This window comes from Leptidea sinapis, chromosome 39 (assembly GCF_905404315.1).
Source record: "Leptidea sinapis chromosome 39, ilLepSina1.1, whole genome shotgun sequence".
NCBI lineage: Eukaryota > Metazoa > Arthropoda > Insecta > Lepidoptera > Pieridae > Leptidea > Leptidea sinapis.
In genome coordinates this window covers 235,889-258,128 of record NC_066303.1, presented here as the reverse complement: position 1 = coordinate 258,128, position 22,240 = coordinate 235,889, and the positions used below count along the sequence as shown (strand labels likewise).

The 22,240-nt window shown below is 37.8% G+C and overlaps 1 protein-coding gene across 2 annotated transcripts in view; it reads right to left on the bottom strand.

Annotated features, from left to right (window-relative positions):
* The window catches only part of LOC126976087 (clavesin-1-like), a 40,494-nt gene continuing 18,254 nt past the window's right edge, over positions 1-22,240 (bottom strand). Inside the window, exons 2-7 of one of the 2 annotated variants that reach the window (XM_050824273.1) lie at positions 12,858-12,999; positions 11,739-11,833; positions 9,934-10,032; positions 7,688-7,829; positions 3,064-3,257; positions 1-2,012 (exon numbers count right to left, since the gene is read on the bottom strand). In XM_050824273.1, the coding sequence (XP_050680230.1) occupies positions 1,713-2,012; positions 3,064-3,257; positions 7,688-7,829; positions 9,934-10,032; positions 11,739-11,833; positions 12,858-12,999 (972 nt within the window). In that variant the 3' untranslated portion in view covers positions 1-1,712. The remainder of the gene's footprint in view (positions 2,013-3,063; positions 3,258-7,687; positions 7,830-9,933; positions 10,033-11,738; positions 11,834-12,857; positions 13,000-22,240) is intronic. The other variant, XM_050824274.1, reaches the window with a different exon arrangement.

Here is a 22,240-nt window from a genome sequence, read left to right as displayed (position 1 = left end):
TCAAATCAAAACAGTTTATTGAAAGTAGGTATTTCAAAATACACTTTTTCACGTCAAATAATTACAATAATAATTTATACGTCATCATTAAAAAAATACAAATAATATGTATATAAAACTAGCTGACCCAGCAAACGTTGTATTGCCGATATTAAAATCGCGATACAAAAGTAACTGTTGATCGTAGGTGGGTGAAAATGAAGTTGAAATTGTATGTATATTTTAATGCTGACTCATAATCAAACAAATTTAAAAAAAAATGTCAAAAAAATTAAAAAAATTTCGTGTGGTATGAAAAATAGATGTTGGCCGATTCTCAGACCTACTCAATATGCTCACAAAATTTCATGAGAATCGGTCAAACCGTTTCGGAGGAGTACGGGAACGAACATTGTGACACGAGTATTTTATATATAAGATATAGGAATGTCATTCATTACAAATTAAATTAAAATTTATACAATATCGATGCAGACTACACTCATTAATGTCAAACATATAATTTATATATTAAAAACTAATCAAGGGCACTTGAGAGCAATATAGGTATGATATTTTTAAGACCAAGCATTCTTGTCATTAATATAATCAACTACCTTATAATAAGCTTTGTCAATTAGTTTACCTTTAACATGAGATTTAAATCTATTTAGCGTTAAGCAAGTTACGTCATCAGGAATTTTATTAAAAATTCGTATGCAGTTCCCCGAAATATATAAACGAGTTGTTCACTTTTGTTAATCTAAAACAGGGATTAACTAATTTTTGCTTACTTCTTATATTTACATTATGTACATCACTTTCCTTTTCAAATTTTTTAATATTTTTAAATACGAACATAATATTTGAATAGATATATTATGAGGTTACTGTGAGTACATTAAATTTTTAAACATTTCTTTAAATTTCTGTCTAAGAGAGTCTTTGGAACCCAACTGAAAACTTAAGCGGATTGCCCTTTTTTGTAACACAAATATATTGTTTATATCAGCCGCATTGCCCCACATGAGGATACCATACGACATGAAACTATGGAAATAACTATAATACACAAGACGTGCGGTCGGTTTCTCAGTCAGTTGTCGTATTTTATGAACAGCGTAAGCAGCTGAACTAAGCCTTGTTGACAGAGCTGTTATATGAGGTCCCTATTGCAATTTTTATCAATTGTTACGCCTAGAATCACAGTACTATCAAGAATTTCTAAGGGCTCGTCGTTAATATTTATGATTGTTTCATAGTCTTTCACATTTGGCAAGGCAAATTTAACGCATTTAGTTTTCTTTGGATTAAGTACAAGATTATTTATGCTGAACCAATTCATTACTTGAGATAGCGCATTGTTGACATCGCTATAGCTTTGTTTACACCTGTCAGTTTTAAAAATTAAAGAGGTGTCATCAGCACATAGTACTATATCACAAAAAAATTGAGCATTTTTTTGCAATTTATTAATCTAGACTTTTTGAACAATATTGATATGTATTTCATAATATTTAGTACAGATTTGAATAAAACTTATGACTTACTTACTTAGCTCAACATTTCTAAATTAACGTTTTCTTGAGTAGTTTTGAATGTCATAATAAGTCACAATATATTATAACACTATAAATTAAATAAAGTCAATCATTTTGTGATCTCGAACAGTAATGGACGGTGACATCACATTGTAGCCATTTACACCAGGAGAGTATAAGCTACAGGATACATTAATCTTCAACCTTAAACCCGAGCGCTCTCAGCTCCTTCACCATAAACTCGTCTTTGTACTTATTAATTTTGCGAATCCACTCCTCGGTACTTATGACGTGCTGGCAGCTGCCGCCGTACTCTGGCGGGAGATGTTCTGGTTTGATGTGTTTGTGGAGAGACGCCATGTCGTACCCGTGGAAGTGGAGTCGCTTCCAGGCAGCCTCCGGGATGAACTGCTGGAAAAGATTGAAGAACGTACTGAGGAACCAGTTGTACCGCACTACGTGTACCGCGTGAATGTTGATGGGGAACGATACCTGCGAAATATAAAAAATATATTTATTTACAGCATTATAATTATTTCATTGAGTTTCTTGTGCGTTCTTCTCACGAGCTCAACTTTATACGAACATAATATGGTAGATTCAGTAATTTATAAGAAGTATTTATAGTACGATTCAAAAGCGCTTAGTATAGTTTATTTGACATTGACTTCATTACGCATTTATCACAGGGAGTGTTCCGAAGAGTTGCTTGACCTGATTCCTGCAGCCGAATTCCACCTTCACACGACACGCCACAAATTTGGTATCATCCGCACCTTCTGGATATGAGTCGTTCATCAGAGTGCGTGCGATTTTCGAGGAACTTTCTTCCACAACATAGGTGTGGAATAAGCTTTCTCGTGCCGTGTTTACCTTCTTTTATGACATGGGTACCTTCAAAAAAGCACGTACATTTTTCTAAAAGGCGGCTTGGATTGGATTGCAACGAACTTTTATAAATATATTTAAAAAAAAAATACCCGTTTATTTTGAAGGAACACCTTTATGACAACACCATTAGATAGTATCGGTAATATAATGATTATATTTAATACGTAATACTCTGTGATGATGTAATAAATACATTATAATAAAGTGGCAGTCGAACCGTGTCTGTAAATAAAATATTAGGCCCAAATATTTGTAATATATTTTATATGTGGATTCTGTGCGGAAACAGAACCGTCGTGTCTCTTACCTCGACGGAATCTGAAAACATTATATTCTGACATAGTTTCAAAGTATCAACATGATACAGTCGCGCTATAGTTTTCGTAAATTTATCATCCACTTTGCTATATATGTATAACAAAATTTAAGACTTTTATGGTTTTCTCATGGATTCCACTGTCAGATCTCTCGGGAAGCAATAGCTTTCAAATAAAAAAAGAATTATTAAAATCGGTTCACCCAGTCGAAAGTTTTGAGGTAACAAACATAAAATAAAATACCGACGAATTGAGAACCCCCTCCTTTTTTTGAAGTCGTTTAATAAAATATAAACGTTTCTCAATAGTTTGTACCATATATATTGTATGCTCACCCCCATGAGCGCCACGATCTGCGAGGCCACGGTCCGCGTCAGATGCCGGACGTGTCGCACGCCCAGTCCCTCCAGGTCCACCACGATGGTGATGCCCAGGACCTGCAGCCGGGGCTGCATGGCTGCCACCTCGTCCATCAGCAGAGCGCAGCGCACCACGTCCTCAATAGGCACCAGCTCGGATTCCCAGCGGCCTGAAGAAATGTTTAATAATTATTTAATAATTTAAACTTGAAAATTTTTTGGAGGACAAAGTAAAGCAGGCTAGGCCGTACTGACTGTGATCTGACAAGGTAAAAATAATTCGATGTATAATCGAGAGAAAGTTCTTCTTAAATAAAATCCATTATTATTTCAAATCGATCGGTAACGTGTGAGGGCGTCACGTTTTTGTCCCATACATACGTCAGCTCCTTGTAAGGATCAATAGTTTTCGTCCAGGCTTATCGCTCCTTCTCCTTCGCCATATTATCTCCATACAAATTAAAAACAAAATCACTAAAATCCTGTTGCCACTACAACAGCACTGCGATTTGCTCAAAATCGTGAGCTCGCCTGAACCAATTTGTGAGTTAGGAGTAGTAATAATAATAATAATAAGGAGTCGTCTGAGGAGGTGTACGCCCCCCCCCCCCAGAACGATGCGTCGAGTAGTGATGACGAGCTGCTGCCTCCAGCGCCACGCCGAGCACCTGCGCCGCGCCTGGGTCAGTGGGACGCCCTGTCCTGCATCCGGCTCCCGCCGTCGGTGGTGCAGCGCGCCGCATGAGATGAACGAATATTATCAACGAAAATGTCATGCGAGCGTACTATGGGGCGACAGAAAGGGAAACAAACCTCACTGCGTATCGTTCCCGAATGCCTTCTCTGTTTCAGATCCTTGAACCAGGAGTCACCGTTACGACACAACGACTGTCTGATCAAGTGCGGTTTATTAAACGCAACAACGTGTTGGATGATGCTACGCATGATCGACTACACTCTAAGGTGACAGTCTCTACACCTACCACCAATCAATCTCAACCATCTAACGATCAAGTGAACTCACAAATTGATCTGATGTCACCTACAGATTGTAACTGTAAGTACCATGATAATGAGCAATTGAGGAGGGCTTTGGAAGATTCGATTCTCGAGTTCAGACAAATACTAGCTTCTGGGAAACCGCGACTTCCCCGTTTTCCCACGCATAAACGTAACATATCGTTAGTTGTGGCTCTGGATCGTATACTGGACACTTATTTACAATCGAGCCAAGACCTTGCTGATACACATTCGATCCTTTACTGTGCAGCCATCGCAGCATGCCAAGTTGCTCATATCAGGTTCCCGGATTCTGATAGGGGGTCACGGGTCGCTGGTGAAACACCTCATTGGCAAAACAGGATTGAACAACGTATCAATGCTGCTAGAACCAAGATAGGCAAACTAATCTGTTTTAGATCGGGTAATACCCGCCCAAGAGTCATGCGTTTTGTGACACAAGCCTTTGCTGGAACAAATATAAAACCTAAAGATTATAGTACCTGTGTCACGGAACGAATTGACTATCTAAAGCAGAAGGTTTCTGCGTGGGCGAACCGGATCCGCCGCTATAAAAAACGCGCAAACAGATATCATCAGAATCGCACCTTCCAAAGTGACCAAAGAAAGGTATAGAGAGAAGACAACGCACCCTGTGGTACTGATGTTCACCTGCCAAATATGGATGAGATGTACTCTTTATGGAAAAATATTTGGTCGGTGCCCATCACTCACACTGACAATGAGTGGATGAATACCGTTGAGCGTTCGTGTGAACAGTTGCAACCTATGGCGCCTGTTGTTATTAGCCCACTTGGTGTCACAAACGCAATTAGTTTAACCCACAACTGGAAACCCCCTGGCCCATTTTTGGTTGAAATGGTTGCGGTCTTCACACGGGTGCTTAGCTAAACAATATCAGAAAGCCATTAAGTCGGAATCCCTTCCTTCTTTTATGAGTACAGGTATCACCTTTCTGCTCCATAAATCGGGTAGTACCATGGAACCTAGAAACTTTCGACCAATAACATGCTTACCCACAATCTATAAGCTCCTTACATCCATATTGACATCAAAATTAAATAAATATTTTTGTGAAAATAAAATTTTAGACCCTGCTCAAAATGGATATAAGGTTGGGTCCCGTGGTACAAAGAAGCTCCTCCTCATTGACATTTATTTATTTATTTATCAAAGATACAATGTAACATTACAGATTAAATCTAAAGCGTTACAAAGATATTATACTAAAGAAAAAACAAACAATGAAAATTATAAACTAGTTATCTTATTTTATAGAGCTTACAGGCATCAAACTCTCAAATCTTTTCTTACATTCTTTGACCAAACATTCCATCGAGCTGGCAAATAGATCACACTGTGGTGCTACCTCAAGTTCAGAGTTTAGAAGACAGACAGACAGGCTCGTATTACAGGCGTGTGCTTATGCGCTTGAGTGCGTGCAGGTGGCTGCGCTAATAGTGCGTGTCGCCGCGCGCGTACGTACGAGGTCGGTACAAAGAAACGCAACAAACGTTGTAATAAGTATACGCAGTCCACTCTGCCCCGAATTATTTTGAGAACAAACTTAGTAAGAGCTACGTACCTACGTAACTGCAGTGAATCAAAGCTCAGATGCCCTTGTAAAAATGGCTGACATGGCTGTTAACCAACAGGTTCGTTGAAATAAGAGGACCCTCTCTGCCGCTTGGATTGATTATAAGAAGGCCTATGATTCGGTGCCTCATACGTGGTTGAGACGAGTACTTGAACTGTACAAAGTTGATAATGGTCTATGTACCTTTTTTGGCTCATGTATGAGGCAGTGGACCACAGCTCTATGTCTCCATGATGCGGCGGGGAATCTTAACATTTCGGAACCTATGAGGATTGAGCGGGGTATCTATCAGGGTGATAATCTAAGTCCTTTGTGGTTTTGTCTAGCTCTGAATCCCTTAGGTGTTCTACTGAGGAATACTAGGTTGGGGTTTCAGTTTCGTAAGCGAGGAGAAACAATTTCTCACCTCTTATATATGGATGATCTAAAGTTATATGCACGGAATAAACAAGACTTGATATAATTATTAAATGTCACGCAAACATTTAGTCATGACATTGGAATGGAATTCGGTGTGGATAAATGTGCGACCATACATGTACTCAGAGGCAGGGTTGTAAATAGCGAACATATACAACTCTCACAGTCATTATTTCTCAAATCACTTAGTGCGACTGAAACCTACAAATACCTTGGTATATCAGAATGTCTCGGATTTTTAGACAGGGACATTAAACAGCTGGTGACGGTACGTTTCTTTAACCGACTTACTAAAGTTTTAAAAAGTCTCCTGTCTGGTGGAAACATGGTACGTGCTTTTAACAGCTGGGTAATGCCCCTATTAATATACACTTTCGGCATACTAAAGTGGACTCAGACCGAGCTAGACGCCCTAGATAGAAAGGTCCGTAAACTACTGACGACATACCGGATGCACCATCCACGCTCATCTTTGATGAGATTATACATCCCACGGAAATGTGGCGGCCGAGGGTTTCTAAGTGCCAAAAACCTGCATAATCGTGAGCTGTATAATCTTAGTGAATATTTCCTACGTAAAGAATGGGCAATGCATCGAGAAATTGTGGCAGTAGACAATGGACTTACTCCGCTCTCTTTATCCAAAGAGAATTGGCGAAAACCGGTTATACTCAGTATTCAAGATCGCTTGAATGTATAGAGGGGAAAAGAGCTTCATGGACGGTTTTACCGGGCTCTCTACGGTCCTGATGTAGACACGATTTCGTCTGTGACCTGGCTACGATTTGGTGACCTCTTTGGGGAAACTGAAGGATTTGCCTGTGCAATTGCTGATGAAGTTATCAAGACGAATAACTACCGGAAATACATCATGAAGGATGGCACAGTAGACATACGTCGGGCGTGCTATCATCGTGGTGAGTCTATCAGACATATAAGCCTGATATTGTGTTGGTAGATCGGTTAGATCGTCTGGCATTTATTGTTGACATCACCGTTCCGTGTAATGATAACATTGTGAAAGCTGAAATAGACAAATTGTCGAAGTACCTAGACTTAGCACACGAGGTTACTGACATGTGGGATGTTGATTCAACAATAATTGTCCCAATAGTCGTTTCCGTTAACGGTCTTATAGCAAAGAGCCTCGACCATCATCTCAAGAGGCTCTCACTTAATAACTGGATAAAGGGTCAGTTACAGAAAGCAGCTGTTTTGGGAACGGCACGCATCGTGCAGAAGTTCCTCAGTCTGTCGCCCTAACCACCGGCGGAATTGTCATGAACTAACGCCGGCGGGACTCTATTTTTTATATTTATGTTTGTAATATTGTTTTTTATAAATATGTTATATATATAAATGTAGAAAATAAGATTAAATTGTAATAAAGAGAATAATAATAATAATAATAATGATTTGCCTACACACGAAGTGATCTAGGGTGATCTCCACCCCGTCCCACGTCCTGTGAGTGACACTTTAAGGTTTGAAAGACCACAGTTGGTTTTGTTGATTTTAGACAAAATCAGCAGTGGGAGTTCTGGGCTAATAGTAGGGACTCACCGAACCTCATAAGGGTGATGCGACCGTTGAGAGGGTTGTCGGGCAACGTGCCTGCGTACACGTGTCTGACACTCTCCAGGCCGAACGCGCTGCACTCGTATAAGAACGCGTTCTGGCGACGGAAGTCTTCGTATCGCACCATCTGTACAAGGGAGAAACGTGATGATACAGAAAGAAAAGTAACCGAGTGACTTCATTATTACTTGTTCATGTTGTTGTGTCACTAGAAAATAAAATTATTTAAGTATTCGGGAATAATATAGTCTAAAGCCATCGGAAACGTGTAATAAAATTTAATGAGTTAAAACAGAAATAAAATCGTAATTTGAATGATTTTATAATATTATGTAGTAATAAAATGATAAACATTAATATCGTATTTGTGTTAACAGCTTTAACATTACCGCTTTGTACCTAATTTTCAATTTTTAAAGCATTAAAATTGATAATGTTTGTTGCCAATAATAGATAGACTGGCTTATTTTTTTCCTACACCTCCAACAAATATCGTTAATGTACACAAAAAGTTAACAAATACAACCTTCCCGACAACCATGCTATTCATTGATGAAAATAACATGAAAACCGGTGCAGTAGTTTTGTGTTTCAAAATATTATGTAGTCAATTAGGCATACAATCGTGACGTGTACAGTAAAGTTCAACGTTTAACGTCACTTATTATAAAACCTCATAATAATAATACTAATATGACTGACCACTGACAGTAACATAGTGACGTTTGCGTATTTGATAAACACGGTTGACGCGAATTGAAAGAATAGTTTTTAATGTTCCGTGGAAGTAATCACAATACATTTTAAATTTTAATTAGTATGTAACTAGATAAAACATTATTTTATAAAGTTGAAAGATCTTATTTGTAACAAGCTCTGCCGGCGGTTTCTCCTGCGTAATGAACTTATACTCTAATAAGTGCGTTTGGGAAAACTTACTTATGTTAATTATTAGGTTCCGTGCCTACCCAATGCCCAGTGCCCACACCAACATATAAAAATAAACAACATTAAGCTGGTTTTTACGCTACGCTCGTACACCGGCATGAATAACAACATTGGTTTCTGTTTTCAAGAGTTTTCGATTCGAAGTTATTATAACAATATTTATGTATCATTTACACACGTGTTTTATATTTATGGGAATAAAAAAAATAGGTATTGTATGTGTGTGATTCTTAATTATATATTATATTCATATTAATGATAATTAATTTATAATGAATATCCTAATGTCTTGAGTGTTAATTAAATATAATATACGTGTATAGGCGAAACACGCCGAATTGTTTGAAGACAAATATTGGCGCAATTAACACTCAAGATAACTACAAAACATTAGATAACGCCTACTTCAATATTTTTTTTTGTATAATGAATGTTCGTTATAAAGAGGTCTAGCTATTTATAAGCTTTTGGTTTTTCTATATTTTGTTGTCAATGTTTCTATTTTTGCAATTTTAAGGTGGATTGTCGGTAAGTCATATTGTTTTTAATTGTTTTCATTATATACTTGTATTAAAACCTTTTTTATTAAGTTTAATGTTAACATTGAACACTCACTGATTATTATAATTTTTATAAAAATAAAATGGTTTTCTTCAATAATTTTATAATTTTTGTTTCTTTAAAGTTTTATTCTTACGGCATCAATTTGTAACATATTGTATGTACACACAAACGATACCGTGGAATATATATAGATGTGTTAGCTTCAATAGTATTATTATAGTAAGCTAGATACTAAAATAGTTCGGGAACCTGAGTAGGTAGGTATTGTTAATGTTCTGTTACATAGATGAATATTAAGGATTTATGGTGTAGCATATACAATATAGCCTTAACTATTCCCACAATTACCCAAGAATTTGGTATTGAATTACAAATCTCTTACCACCTTACCCTCATTTGATCTTCTCTTCCATAAAAAACTCATATTTAATTTTTATTAGACGCCTGAGCTATATTGGTCATATTGCAATAATAATCGTTATTGTATATAGCAGCTGGGTCAATGTTATAGGAGCTCGATTTAGAAAGGCTTTCAAGGTCTGCACCGGTCATTGGCTTAACTAAGCGTGTGGGAACTACACCAGATATAACAATATACAGTATTGTTGAGGTTTGTAGAACAAAAATGAGTTACAAGTGTAATTTAAATTAATTAATATGTAATTTGATTTTACGATAATTTAAAAGTGCGTATTGTTTAAATGAATTTGACCACATACCATTTCGCTCCGCGAATTGCGGTCAATTTGTGCGAGGGAAAAGATGGCTGGTCCATGCGTCAACTCGTGAACTGGTACTGTTTGTGGTGCCAAGTCGACCTGTTATACTTAATAAAATATTATTGTATTAGTTGGATGCGATTACTAATTGTGACAGTAATCACGACCATCATGTTCACGAAGTATCCTTACACAAACAATAAATTGAAGCTCTAAAGGTTGCTGCATCCAATTACGATAATATACATATATTTATACAATTTATTCTTTATTATTTTTATGAAATAATATATATTATTCAAACAACAAACAAGGAATTTAAACGTAATCTTCGGAAACATAACAATAAATAAAAACCACTCGGTATTTATTTCTTATCTTTTTTATATCTAATGATTGAACTTATGTAACTTAATTTCTATAATCAACTTTAAATGGTTATTAAATTTTATTTTATATTATATTAGTAATTCGTTTAATAGTTCGTTAATATTTGTCACAGCAGTAAATGTGAATGTTACATACATCTGTTATTGGTATTCGCATCAGTAATGTCATTTCCTAGATAGTGTTATGTAGTTGTTATATGTGTGTACTGTTGATGTATCATTAAGAATAAATAAATAAATAAAACATGACTCATATATAATTGGACGCATCACCTTACTAACTAATTTGTTATGTATATTACAGGCATTGTAAAATACTCAATTTGATTGAAAAGGGTGGCCGTGGATTTTCTTCTTACGAGCTCAACTTTATACGAACATTTGGTAGATTCAGTAATTTTAAAGAAATATTCATAGTGACGATTCAAAGGCGTTTAGTTCTGTGAACGGTTCGATCCCCTGGCGTTACATACAGACGTTGCTTCATTGTGTGTCTTCACGGGGAATGTTTCGAAGAGCTGTTTCACCTGATTCCTCCCGCCGCCAATTTCACCTTCGCACGATGCGCCACAAGTTAGGATATCATACCCACCATCTGGATGTTTGGCGGTCCTCCACAGTGCGATGTTCAAGGAGCTTTCTTCCACGTACCACTAAGCTGTGGAATGAGCTTCCTTGTGCAGTATTTCCTGTACGATAAAAAATCCCGTACAACTTCTTTAAAGGCCGGCAACGCGCCTGGGATTCCTCTGGTGTTGCAAGAGAATTTGGGCGGCGGTGATCGCTTAACACCAGGTAACCCGTACGCTCGTTTCTCCTCCTAAAAAAAAATAGCTAATTCGGCTCACAGGTTCGATTAATGGTTCCTACTAAAAAGACTACTCTTAAAATCAATAAAACTTGTCCATAGAAGAAAGAAGTACAAAAGAGATATTACGAGAAGTACATAGGGCGAGGCCGAGGGGCCGGTGAGCAGGACGTACGAGTTGTATTCAAGGTAATTGAAGACCGTAAAAATTAATACAACCACCCATTGTAATTTCCTATTCTGTTTTTGGGAAACAAAAATTATGTTATTTGAATTAATATTAACAGAACGTTTAGGCTTAATCTGAATAGACTGAGGTCAATTACGATTTTATAGTTATAACATGTGATTTGAATCATATAAACATGATTATATTTAATTTTTTTAATGCTCCCTGTATGACTTTAGAGAAAACAATTTTAAGTAGAGTAATATTTCGGCCATCCCCAAGGAGAAAGGCCTCCCCCAAAGGTCTCAATGACGATCGGTCCTGCGCTGCCCTCATCCAACGTACTCCGGCAAGATCCAGATCAAGACCAGATCGGCGGTCTATCTTGTGAGGGTCTAATTTTTCGGCATTGAAAGTCAATTGAGTCCGGAGTGTTTACCAATTTGTGTGCCAGCGCCGGGATGAACCTCCGACACCTGAGGAAGCGCAGCAGGTAGGCGTCGTCCAGTCGTCTGGGGTTACACTCGCCTCGCTCTGTAATGACACACTCACTGTTCACTACTCATGTGATATGCCGCGGCAGGCGATAGCTGGTTCACGCGTGGCTCGTGAACGAGCGCTGCTGGGATGGACTAGTACTAGTTGATCCTTTCATCGCGAGCTCTGTTTTTGTTGGTAATTTTGAGTTCAACTGTTGGTACACATAATTATTTATTAATAATATAACACGTTTGTTATATTATAATAATAAATATTTATTGACGTAATTTTATGTAGTACGTGTGGGGTCAGAATGATTGATAGAATCACGAATGTGGTAATACGAGTGAGCTGTGGTCTGAAAGATGTTGTGACAAGGACATGGGGAGTGAATGAGTGAACAGAGAATGACTTATTAAATATAAAAGGCAAGAGTGTGTGGGCAAATTAGGCGTGGGAGACCTCGGGAGAGACGTTTTAAAAAAGGAAAGGTGAGAAAGCACCCAGAACCGGCCAGCAGGTAATAAAAGAGTAATTAATGTAGAGGAAGCGCGTGGGTTTGTAAGGATAGAAGCGTGTGGCGTTCTGTTGTCTCTGACTACCCCGACAGGAAACAGGCGTGTGTGTGTGTGTGTGTGTGTGTGTGTGTGTGTGTGTGTGTGTGTGTGTGTGTGTGTGTGTGTGTGTGTGAAGAAAATTTTACTTTTTTCATAATTGTTATTAATGCTCGACGATTGCAGTACACGTTAAAACCCGAATGGGTTTACGCTTGTACTTATATTTAACTAAAATATTTACAGTTTGTAATGTACCCGCTATGTCTACTCATAGCTCTTTTGATCTTTGTTAGATTCATTTTTTAACCAACTCCAGTTAGGCTGTCTAATATTTTGTAAAATGCCATAAATAAGTATTTAAAAGAAAGGCAATTAATAGCTTGTCACTTCTTCTTATTAAAGCTCTACTCTTCCGAAGTGGTGGTAAATGGTAAAATCGATCTACTGTGTCCCATAACAACAGCTCATAGTTTTGTGTCCGACACATAAGGAATTAATACACATTCACAAGTTGTTCTTACCTTTGATCATCTCCCGCAGGTGTTGTATGTCCTTGTGTCTGGTCTCCGGATCCTCCCCACAGTTCCTTCGAGCCACATCCTCAAACTCTGCGTCCTCGTACCGGCTGATTTCTGCTGCAAATGCTATGTCGATGAACGGCATCTGTTAATAAATAAATTGACAAGCAACTTTTAAAAGTAGCTATAGAAAGTATAAAGGGTACGGCAGACTTAACATACGAATAAACAAACATAAATAATAATAATGACTCACGCTGCCGTCTTATGACATCAGCATAATCGGGCCAGACTCGTCCGGGTTAATTACCACACTCGCACAGAATACCGGCGTGAAGTAGCGGCCTAATGCCGCTATGTTTCGAATAGGTTAGTGTCGAGGACCGTAGGCCATCCCTTCCCCCCCCCCCTCCTCCCAACAAAATATGAGAGCGGTCTTGAAAAAGAAATTACCCCAGGAGGGTACCGGCTCTACCAGAGCCGGAGAATCCCTGCCCGAGCACTCTCACTCGGGCTGCCCTTCGTATTCTGGGGAGGGCACAGAACCGCGCATGACCGAGGACAAACGAGGCAGTAACACCACGGCACCCCGCTCCACACTCAACGTGGACTTTTGCACGCAGATATCTCGACCTAGCGATAAGTCATATTTAATGTACCCCGGGTACAAAATTGAGCACAATTTTTTGCCTCATGCCGGGGTATGTGTGTACGTTAGGAAGGATATCTGCTGTCGCCGTCTCGGCAATTTTGAGGGTAGGGACCTGTCTACTCTCTGGCTGCGGGTTAATTTAGAGCACCGCGTTCGCATCTATACGCAGAAACCGATCAACTCATGGGCTGCGTTCAAGCGGCAATTGACAACGTGCTTACACAGATTCCCTCCGCTGATCTGTGCATAATTTTGCATTGGCGTATGGTCTGTCCCAATTGGTTGAGTTGCCAACGCGGCTCCCGGATGTGGATAGCCACATGCCGTACTTATCTTCTGCTGACTACACAACCCGATGGTTATCAGGTGTTTGTCGACGCCCCTCTCGGAACGTCCGACCATTGCCTGGTCAGGAGAGTAGTGCCTATCCGATGCCAACGTCGCAGACCACCAGCGACCCGCCGCTTTTTGCACTACAAGTCAGATCTGGCAAACTACAGGCCTATTGCTATTACCTCCCTGCTCTCCAAAATCATGGAGAGCATAATCAGCTGCCAGCTTTTGGTATATCTAGAAGGTCACCAGTTGATCAACGACCGACAGTATGGCTTTCGCCATGGTCGGTCGGCAGGAGATCTTCTGGTATACCTAACACATAGATGGGCGGCGGCTATTGAAAGCAAGGGGGAAGGCCTGGCAGTTAGCCTGGATATAGCGAAGGCCTTTGGTCGTGTATGGCACAAGACGCTCCTCTCAAAACTTCCATCATTTGGGCTTCCCGAGAGCTTGTGCAAGTGGACCTCCAGCTTCCTCACTGGGCGCAGCATACAGGTCGTTATCAACGGATATTCCTCGAACCCGAAGCCCGTGAATGCTGGAGTGCCCCAAGGCTGTGTGCTATCTCCTACGCTGTTTCTTCTGCATATCAATGATATGTTGGTCACCTCCAACATACATTGCTATGCAGACGGCAGCACTGGTGATGCCGTATACACGGGCCATGCAGGCCTCTCTCGGGAAATCGTCGACCAGTGCCGGGAGAAACTTGTGTCTTCTATCGAGTCCTCTCTCGAGAAGGTCGCGGAATGGGGTAAATTGAACCTTGTCCAATTTAACCCCCAGAAGACTCAAGTTTGCGCGTTTACCACTAAAAAAAATCCATTTGTCGTATCACCGCTCTTCGACAACACTTCCCTTGAAGCCTCGCCTAGTATCGGAATACTGGGTCTCGAAATCTCGAGCGATTGCCAGTTTCGTGGCCATCTGGAGGGCAAAGCCAAATTGGCTTCGAAGAAGCTGGGCGTCATAAATAGAGCACGGCAATACTTCAAGCCGGCCCGCATTCTTGCGCTCTACAAAGCGCAGGTCCGGCCACACATGGAGTATTGCTGTCATAACTGGTCTGGCGCACCCCAGTATCAGCTCGATCCATTTGACCGCGTGCAACGCAGAGCAGCTCGAATTGTCGGGGACCCAGTGCTCTGCGAACGGCTGGATCACTTGGCGTTGCGTAGAGACGCTACACTACAACGCTGTGGAATGAGCTTCCTTGTGCGGTGTTTCCGGGACGATACGACATGGGTACCTTCAAAAAAAGCGCGTACACCTTCCTTAAGGACCGGCAACGCTCTTGTGATTCCTCTGGTGTTGCAAGAGAATGTGGGCAGCGGTGATCAGTTAACACCAGGTGATCCGTACGCTCGTTTGTCCTCCTTTTCCATAAAAAAAAACAGTGAATACATACAATATAAAAACAACATTATTCATAAAAGTGTACGGTCTACTATCCATTATAATATTATTTATATTAAAATGTGAAAAGACAAATTGTTTATTAAAAATGTCAACTTTGAATATCTACATTAACTTATTCTAATGACTATGGATTCATGTCATATAATCTGAATTTCGGAAACGCCACCAACGATTTTCACAAAATTTGTATACAGGGTATTTCGGGGGCGAGAAATCGATCTAGCTTAGATTTCAACATAAAAAAATGTAATTTTATCCGTGTTTTAATGAGAAACAGCTAGCAAACATGGGACATTGGGTGATCTGGAAAGCAAAAGACCCCGGTTCAAATCCAGATATCCAATTAGTTTATATTTTGTTCAAGTTTTCTACATTCTTAAAAATCTGAGCAAGGCTCGGTCATCCGGGTATTACTCTTTAACTGAATGATATTTCTTCGTCATTAAAAATTCCATAATTTTATTTTTAATAGAGTTAATATTTAAGTTTTGGTCCGCTAATGATGCTGGTAGTTTATTGTACAGTTGAGGAGCCATATTAAATATACTATTACCAAAAAGGGACCGTTGTATGCTGCGTGAAACATATTTTATTCATTCTGCGTTTACTATCAGAGTATCTTAATAGCTGATCATTTGTTCTAATGAATACTAGCACTTCATATATATACAAGCACGGGCAAGTAAGTATTTTTAATTTATCAAAATATGGTTTACAGGAATCAGTGGGGTTCAAATGACATATAGCTCTTATACATTTTCTATCGATCTAGTAAGTAGTTTTAATAATACTCGTACGTATAAATGATGAGAGCTCATTTGTACTGTATTTTGAGCAACGATTTTTTGCCTTTTCCATTTAAATAATATAAAATTTCTTTCTATATAACTTTTATATTATGTTACTTGCTGCTACGGAACCCTTCATGGGCGAGTCCGACTCGCACTTGGCCGCTTTTTTATTTATAAATATATTATATTATTATTGTTATAAAGTGTAAATACTATTTATTTATTTGACACAATAACTATAGCCATAGTACGTATTAGTCATTTAGACGAGTTTTACATAATGGTTTCATCGTCACTAGTATCTTAACTAGGCGAGACCTGTTTTATATGTTAGCTGTTACTTCCATAAACATTTGGAATCTTATACAATACTAGCTGACCCAGCAAACGTTGTATGGCCGATATTAAAATCTCGATACAAAAGTAACTGTTAATCGTAGATGGGTGAAAATTTGAAGTTGTATGTATTTTTTTATGCTGACCCCTAAATAAAAAAAACTGTCTCAAAAAAAAGGTCAAAAAAATTTAAAAAAAAAATCGTGTGGCGGCCCTGCCAGTGCTGCCTATCGGCGGCGCTGCGCAGATGGTATTTTACGAGTAAATTGCAGTTAAAAGTATTACATCTAAAGAACAATTACATAAGTTTCTACAAAAATAAATTGTTCAGAATATTATCAAACCAAAATTAAAAATAATAAAAAAATTAGAAGAGTTCTAAATTTAAAAATGGAAAAAAAGTGAGAAGTGTTTATTGGTGTTTGCTGTGCTGTGCTGCGATTGAGGAAAGCTGATGATGCCTATGATGTGGTGATGGTGCCTAGCAGGGTGCCGGGAGATGCAGGTGTCGAAAGTGAATCCTTTATACATAGTAAAAATAAAAATGCACTCTTCATTAATCTTAACTTTAGAGCACATTTTACGCGAGACGAATTTGTGTCATAGTTGAGAGATTTTTGTAGAAATATAAATATAAATGAACTATGCATAGTAAAAAATAAAGAAAATGAATTATTTATCGAAATGAACTATGCATAGTAAAAAATAAAGACAATGAATTATTTATCGAAGAGTTGCTAAAGACAATTAAAAATATTAAAGATTGGACCGGTCCACGGATTTGTATTTTAAGAGGTGTTAAACGAATTTCTGCTGAGTGGTCACGCAGGAGTGCGTAGAATGACAAACGAATGAGAAACAATATAAAAAGGGTATTTTGTTGGCCAGGTTTAGACAAAGACGTTAAAGAGTACGTAAGCAAATGCATGAAATGTCAAAAAGTGAAGCATTGTAGGTATGTCAAGGCGCCCATGGAGATAACTACAACTGCTTTCCCCCCCTTTTGACAAAATATATTTGGACACGGTAGGTCCACTAGACATTGACATAGAGGGTTATCCAATGATATTATATACAATAAAGAGGTAGATATTGCACTAGCGCGCGCAAAATGTTGCAGACAAATTCAGACAATTGTCGTAATTTCATTTAGTCGGCTAATAGCAGTGAACTAAGCCGAACGTTTTCGTGGCGTGACAATAATAATCTAAAATGCCAACCTGTGTCTTAAGAAAATGTAAAAACTATGTTTGCAAGATATATAGGAGTGAAGGTATTTCATACCATACGAAATTATATAAAAGAATTTCGTATTTTCGTATTTTATCACGATTTTATTTCTTATTTACAAATAAATCTCGAATTATTAACGTGGTGGTTTGAGCAAGATAGAGAATATGATGTCAACTGCAGCGCGACAAGGACAAATACTATGTGTCATAGATTAATCAACCAGAAGTGAAATCGTAGGCAGAATACATAGCGTTCGTAACCGCTTGATTGCGACACTTGTGTTTTCTAGTTAGTTAGGGAGCGTCTTTCTTAAATAATATTATGATGATTATAATAAGTTCTGGCTTTCAAAGTCTTATAATAAAGGTGGTATAGAATGAGATTAGTAATAGCAGGCTATTTGATATTTTATTAGTACTTAAGGCGAGGTTTTCCCAACACTTTAGGTAAAAATTGCGCGAACGTTAGATTCGATAGGTACGCATAGACATGGGCGTCGGGCATGGCTGAGAACGAACCGAGCGATGCGGGTCAATGACCGCCGATCCACAAGGACCGCGTAATATTTTTTAAAACTTACAATTGTGCGGAATTACTGTGATAATATTTTTTATGCAATTTTGAAGTAAATCTTTTTTATCGACGTATGAGAGAAATGTTATATTACGCGCAAAATTATGATTTCAACATTATGGATATCGTATCCGAGATTCTCGAAGGTGCAGAGAACTTATTTGGGATCTTTTTTGAAATCCAAGATAGCCGCCGCGCAAAATTATGATTTCAACAATATGGGTATCGTATCCGAGGTTCTCGAGGGTGCAGAGAACGAATTTGGGGTCATTTTTGAAATCCAAGATGGCCGCCGCGCAAAATTATGATTTCAACAATATGGGTATCGTATCCGAGGTTCTTGAGGGTACAGAGAACGAATTTGGGATCATTTTTGAAATCCAAGTTGGCCGCTGCGCAAAAATATGATTTCAACAATATCGTTCTCTGCACCCTCGAGAACCTCGGACACGATATCCATATTGCTGAAATCATAATTTTGTGCCGCGGCCATCTTGGATTTCAAAAATGATCACAAAATCGTTCTCTGCACCCTCGAGAACCTCGGACACGATATCCATATTGCTGAAATCATAATTATGAGCGGCGGCCATCTTTGAATTCAAAAATGATCACAGAATCGTTCTCTGCACCCTCGAGAACCTCGGACACGATATCCATATTGCTGAAATCATAATTATGAGCGGCGGCCATCTTTGAATTCAAAAATGATCACAGAATCGTTCTCTGCACCCTCGAGAACCTCGGACACGATATCCATATTGCTGAAATCATAATTTTGTGCGGCGGCCATCTTGGATTTCAAATATGATCACACAATCGTTCTCTGCACCCTCGAGAACCTCGGACACAATATCCATATTGCTGAAATCATAATTTTGTGCGGCGGCCATCTTGGATTTCAAAAATGATCCCAAAATCGTTCTCTGCACCCTCGAGAACCTCGGACACGATATCCATATTGCTGAAATCATAATTTTGTGCGGCGGTCATCTTGGATTTATTTAACTTCCCTAAAGTACATATATACAAAAATCCCGCGTGGCATAATATTCAAAATAATATTACGTAAATTTTATTTTAGTACTTTCCGACTTACATTTTATTACCTTACCTTTATATTTCAACAAATACGCTGTCGCATCATCATTATTTTTTACTATGATTCCCGCTTTGTACTTGTTTGCTAAAATCTTACGTAATGTGAGCCCGAGAGACACGAACACAGTTCCTTCCTTGACAGTGGTCACGGGCGTACTGCTGGCTTGAGCGGGCATGCAACCAAGGCGTCCCGTTTGGTTAATTAGGAAAAAAATTAATATAAAATAATTCATAAAGCGTATTGATAAATCCCACAGTGAAAACTTATAAATACTAATAAACTATCAAATAAAATAAGTTTTGTGTTTATAGCTATCATAGTTATATGATAATATAAACAATTCAAATAAAAAAGACTATTTTTCAAAAAATAAATCTATCGAGATTTTTTTTCGTAATCGTGTTTTCGAAACAGCGATAATTTAGATAAAGAAATGAAGATAAACATGTCAAAAAATTGGAACCGTAGTATTTGTAGAAGTATTTTAAGTTTTAAAAATGTTACTTTAATCTTGGAATGTATGTAACGTACCAGGAGGTCTCCTCGCAAAATCGACAAAACACATTTGGAACGATACGATAATACTCCGAATATCCGCAACTACCCTGTTTGCTGCGGGATGATCGAAGTACTATATTTTAGGACAATTTAGGAAATGATGTAAAAAAGGCGTTGTTGTAGTGAATGTATTACGAAATTTAATATTTTTTAATAAACAAGTGCGTATAGCTGAACTATCAAACTACAAAAACAAGTTTTAGGGTAGATAGCGGACGTAGACAGTAAGTGCTATCTGCTTGCGTATGAGTTTTTTCAGTAACACTGCCCTTTCGGTATATCCCTTGCTAACTGCAGAACAATCAATGGATCATTTTCTGTTTCTCACATTATCTTATTGTAATAAACCCTCAACAGAAATACATTCATAAATAATATAAAATACAAGAAATAATAATTGTAAACTTAAAACTTTTTGGGAGCCGTCGTTAGTACAATTGTAAAAATGGAACCCTTATTGTTAATACATTTCGGTTTTGTTTTCATATGTCTCTATGTATTTTATTATTTACTGTACAAATAATTTATATCATCATTATGGCTATATATTATAATCAATATTAAATTATTATTTTATAAATCAATAACACCTAATTTACCTAATTTAAATGTAGTTTTACCACTTTAAAACTTTTAATACATGAATTATAGAAACTTTGTATAATCCTGGCAGGGTCGCCATGCGATGTTGGAGGTTCGTGTATTGAAATGATTATAGTTTGACTGCGATAATAAGGGGCTTATTATTAGTCTATGTAACTACTTATATACTAGTTTGAGAGATGAGTGTGTGTATAGGTGTATAAATGTTACACACACTACAGGACCACCCTTAACTTTTTGGGGGATGAAAAATAGATGCCCGATTTTCAGACCTACCCAATGAGATGAGAATTTTATATATTAGATTACATTGGGTTTATAATGTAACGGTACCACTCTACACGAACTCGTTTCTGGTTTACAATATATTCAGTAATGCGGTATCCATCGTAAAAAGCGTCCGTAACTTCAATTAGTGTACATCAATATCTTTTGTAGTTACACCAAACCGATACCAACAAAAGGAGACATTTTGAATCCGGCAGACTTTATAATATGAACCATACACTGGAACCACCATCCCTGTTTTGTTACCTTATGTATTATTATTATTATTATATAGAGATATTCCAAACAATGAGCTCACAGTAGTGCTTTAATATTAATTAATGTTAAATGAATGAATGTTGTGTATTTCTTAATAAGTAAATATTATACAGATAACTTCTGTTAACAGAGGATTAAATAGAAGCTTACCCAACACCCGAACTCGTTACAGTTTATTTTCTATCAACGCAAAAACGAAATCTATTACCAAACTACGTCTAGCCACCATATTTAGACCCAGATTTTAATATTTACCTTTCACAAAGAACGGTAAATCTTTTTTCAACGGCTATCATTTGTTAAAAAGTGTGAAAGTTAAACTAATGCCAAAGAAAGTAAGAATCCCTTTACTTTTAATACGTGGAGGCGACTGTTGTGGTTATTGACGCGTCATGTTTTGAACATTGAAAGACAGCACGATCACCAGCCAAATGTTATGTCGGTCAAGTGTGTTGCCCTTGTACAGCGATGGTTCCGTATGATTGTCTTATATTACCGGCCTTTGAGAGTTAACAATTCCTCTGAATATTTATGCGGTAGAAGGTACATTCAGCGATCAGAGATCTCTACTCAGCGTAACAAACATGGAATGAAACTATTTTATTTCAAACTTTTAACATGTTAAAAATACTTAAATAGCGATAGGTGTATGAACAATTTATGTTAAAACAAAAAACTATTTTTTTTAGTTCAACTTATTCTTTAATATTAATAAAAAACTATAATAGTATATAATAAAGTATAAGATTAATCCAACGCGTCGGTGCTACTAGATCAATATAGTATCAAAATGTAAAAGTTGGTCTACAAAGAATTGCTACACAGCAACTTTTACATTTTGATACTTATTTGTAATTACTGGTATTAAGTTGTGGATTGCCAATGTATCTAAAAGCGTTCTGTTGTATTTAATCAGACAGATGAGCGTACCTGATGTTAATTGATCACTGCTCCCCACATTTTTGTGCGAGTGAGGAACTTAATCCGAGCGAGTCTCGCCCGATCGTACCGTCGCGGTCGTCATAGGACGCATTACTCTCCCACAACAAAAAAACCCTTGTAGTCACACTTCACGAAACAATAGTTCCGTAAGTTTAATATTACAAAAAAATACTTTGTTAAAAGTTCATCCAATTTGGTTTTTGTAAAAATTATTGACACATTATTTTGAATAACACAAAGTAGTTGTAGCCTAGCCTTGGATAGGTATTTGGTAATGGTTGCTAGATAAGTGTAA